Source organism: Camelina sativa, chromosome 10, assembly GCF_000633955.1.
Source record: "Camelina sativa cultivar DH55 chromosome 10, Cs, whole genome shotgun sequence".
Lineage (NCBI taxonomy): Eukaryota > Viridiplantae > Streptophyta > Magnoliopsida > Brassicales > Brassicaceae > Camelina > Camelina sativa.
Window position 1 is genome coordinate 23,961,986 of NC_025694.1, and position 3,317 is coordinate 23,965,302.

Consider the following 3,317-nt stretch of genomic DNA (forward strand, 5'->3'; position numbering starts at 1 on the left):
CGGACAACACGCGTTTGGAGAGAAGCTCGGTCTTTATATCATCGTGCCGCAACAATTGATCGTGGAAATCGGCGTTTGCGTCGTTTATATGGTCACCGGAGGCAAATCTTTAAAGAAGTTTCATGAGCTAGTTTGTGATGATTGTAAACCAATCAAACTTACTTATTTCATCATGATCTTCGCTTCTGTTCACTTCGTCCTCTCCCATCTTCCCAATTTCAATTCCATCTCGGGCGTTTCTCTCGCCGCTGCCGTTATGTCTCTCAGGTAAATCACTTAAACCGGTTCGGTAATTTAAATTGTTGAAATTGGTTTGGTTTTAGACCGGTTTATTTAAAACTCGGTGTTCTTTAACTTATTAACCGGTTCTAAATCAATTTCCTTTTTGTCTCTAGCTACTCAACCATCGCATGGGGAGCATCAGTGAGCAAAGGCGTTCAAGAAGATGTTCAATATGGTTACAAAGCAAAATCAACAGCCGGTACGGTTTTCAATTTCTTCAGCGGTTTAGGTGATGTAGCGTTCGCTTACGCGGGCCACAACGTTGTCCTTGAGATCCAAGCAACAATCCCTTCGACGCCTGAGAAGCCTTCAAAAGGTCCTATGTGGAAAGGAGTCATCGTTGCTTACATCGTCGTCGCTCTTTGTTATTTCCCTGTGGCTCTCGTCGGATATTATATTTTCGGAAACGGTGTTGAAGACAACATTCTCATGTCGCTTAAGAAACCAGCATGGTTAATCGCGACCGCCAACATCTTCGTCGTGATCCATGTCATCGGTAGTTACCAGGTCAGTTTTTTTTCTAAACAAGAAAATTTTAACCAAGTCAATCCTGGTACAGTGAACCGTTATTAACCAGATGTAAACCAAAAATCTTGGTATTGTTGTAGATATATGCAATGCCAGTATTTGACATGATGGAGACTTTATTGGTTAAGAAGCTAAATTTCAGACCGACCATAGCTCTTCGGTTCTGTGTCCGTAATTTCTACGTTGGTAAGTAAATTATTTAAAATTCTCGTTTATTGGTTATTCATAATTCTATATATGTGTATCATATACATTTTTAAAACTATAAATCTTATATTGTGCTTTTTTAATTTATGTTTGTTATTAAATTACAGCTGCAACTATGTTTGTTGGTATGACGTTTCCGTTCTTTGGTGGGCTTTTGGCGTTCTTTGGTGGATTCGCGTTTGCTCCAACCACATACTTTGTAAGCTTTCGATTTCTAAACGCTTGAATGAATTATTCATAAAAAAAAAAAAACATATGCACTCTATTTAAAACCTTAAGAAATTATTAGAGTACCTTAATCTTTTTTTTTTCCCAGATCCCTTGCGTCATTTGGTTAGCAATCTACAAACCCAAGAAATACAGCTTGTCTTGGTGTGCAAACTGGGTAAGCAACCATTATCATTTTGATTTTTTTCTAGAGTTTTCGATCTGCGGTTGCGTTTTGTGAAACTGTGTTTCTTTGTTTGCTGTTTAATTCAGGTATGTATCATGTTCGGTCTTTGCCTAATGATTCTATCGCCGATCGGAGGGCTAAGAACAATCGTTATTCAAGCAAAGGATTATAAGTTTTACTCGTAAATTTGCTATAATTATATATGTCATATGACTAATTAAGAAACATATTTTTATATGTATGTGTGTGAAGGAGTTTTTTTAAGAGATCAACACGAGACATAGAAGAATCAATGGTCTTGTCTGATTCTAAAATGTAGTTTCTAGCTTTTGTATTTTTGTGTGTTTACATTATATATAAAAAAAATCAGGTTTCAAATTGTTTGGTTTTATGCGGAGTTTGATTCTTTGTGTTCTCAAGAAAAGAAAGGATAGATATATCTTTCTCTCTTCTAAGTTATACTGTATTATAATTATAAGCCATAAAATCCATGATTAGTAAACGAATTTATTAAAACCACATGATTGAGATTTCAAATCTTGCATATAACGACAAGTATTAGAAGACTTGCAACTTTAGTGAGTCAACGAAGAAAAATCAATTTAGATAGATTCTTGGTACATTACAAAACAAGATACATAAAGAAAACATACATATATGATATTTGTAAGGTTCAATGTTTCCACTGTTTCTTATATTTGAATTAAGAATCTAGAATTTGATTAGTCAGATTGGGAAAACCTAATCAATAACTCTGATTATCTTACTCAAAGATTCGATGACAGTATTCGCCAGCCGAATTTGCACATGTCAAAAAAAGTTTTTTTAATAAACTTAATTCACAGTTGCAATAGAATATTGTTTTTGTTTTTTTTTTTTTTTTTTTTTGTCAACAGAAGATGAGCCAATGAGAAGGGAAATTGTGTTTACATACACACTAGAATATTGTTGTTAAATATAGTTTTTGAGTTTAATTTCTAAATTCGAATTTGTTCAAATGATTGCACAAAGGTTGGACTAAGCTGAAATAATTTTTACTCTTTTTGTAAATGTGGGTTTAATAACTTTCAGATTAGGCCTCTTAATTTAGTATTGGACCCACTTCTAAAATGAGAATATGGGCTGGCCGAACACCAACATCATTCTCATCATTAGTGGCTTAGTGCTGATGTCTTCTAAAATCAGTGAAAAAAAAAATTGATTTATGTTATGAACAATACGCGTATATCATTCATAGATGTTAATGATGGGCCCATTAGAATGTTTTAGAAGATTCGAGATTAGTTGGTTCTCAAGGTGAACACTAATTTGTATCTCATATATATCATGTTATCATTCATACACAAGGACAATTTCTAAACTTTTTTCTCGCAATATGTTATCAGCATGAAATCCTAGACTCATGAACTAACCTACTATAAACATCAATATTCGTGAGTCTAGGGATTTCGTGTTAATAACTTGTTGTTAGCAAAAAAGTTTGTGAATTGTGATCGTGTATCCAGCATATCAACAAGTGATGAGATATATGTTAGTGGAGATATAGAGAGATACAAATACAGTTAAGGTTCGACTTGGGAAAACCAAATATTTAAAAACTTAATGACTATCCATATGATATACTTACTATTCACTATGATTTCCAACACAACTCACTAATTTTTACGTATATATTATAAACAACACAGCTCCAAACGACATCGTTTCTGCTAAAGGCCCAAAAGAATTCAGGTCCAGCTCAATCCCATCAGCTTCACAGTCCAACTCTCGCCAACGGTTACCTGCAACGGTTACATGAGCTTTTGGGATCATGTGATACAGCTGGCCAAGAGTAGAAGAATCTAGACTCTAGATTAAAAACATTGTATCACTATAAAAGCTATATGTCTTTGTAACAAAAGGTTAA

At 34.2% G+C, this 3,317-nt stretch overlaps 1 protein-coding gene across 1 annotated transcript in view; it reads left to right on the forward strand.

Moving 5' to 3' along the window:
* Positions 1-1,800, forward strand: part of LOC104719743 (lysine histidine transporter 1-like) — a gene marked incomplete in the record, with an annotated part of 3,975 nt that extends 2,175 nt beyond the window's left edge. The window contains 6 exon segments of the mRNA XM_019230625.1: positions 1-267; positions 396-789; positions 891-996; positions 1,125-1,216; positions 1,334-1,402; positions 1,498-1,800. Coding sequence (XP_019086170.1) covers positions 1-267; positions 396-789; positions 891-996; positions 1,125-1,216; positions 1,334-1,402; positions 1,498-1,596 — 1,027 coding nt within the window.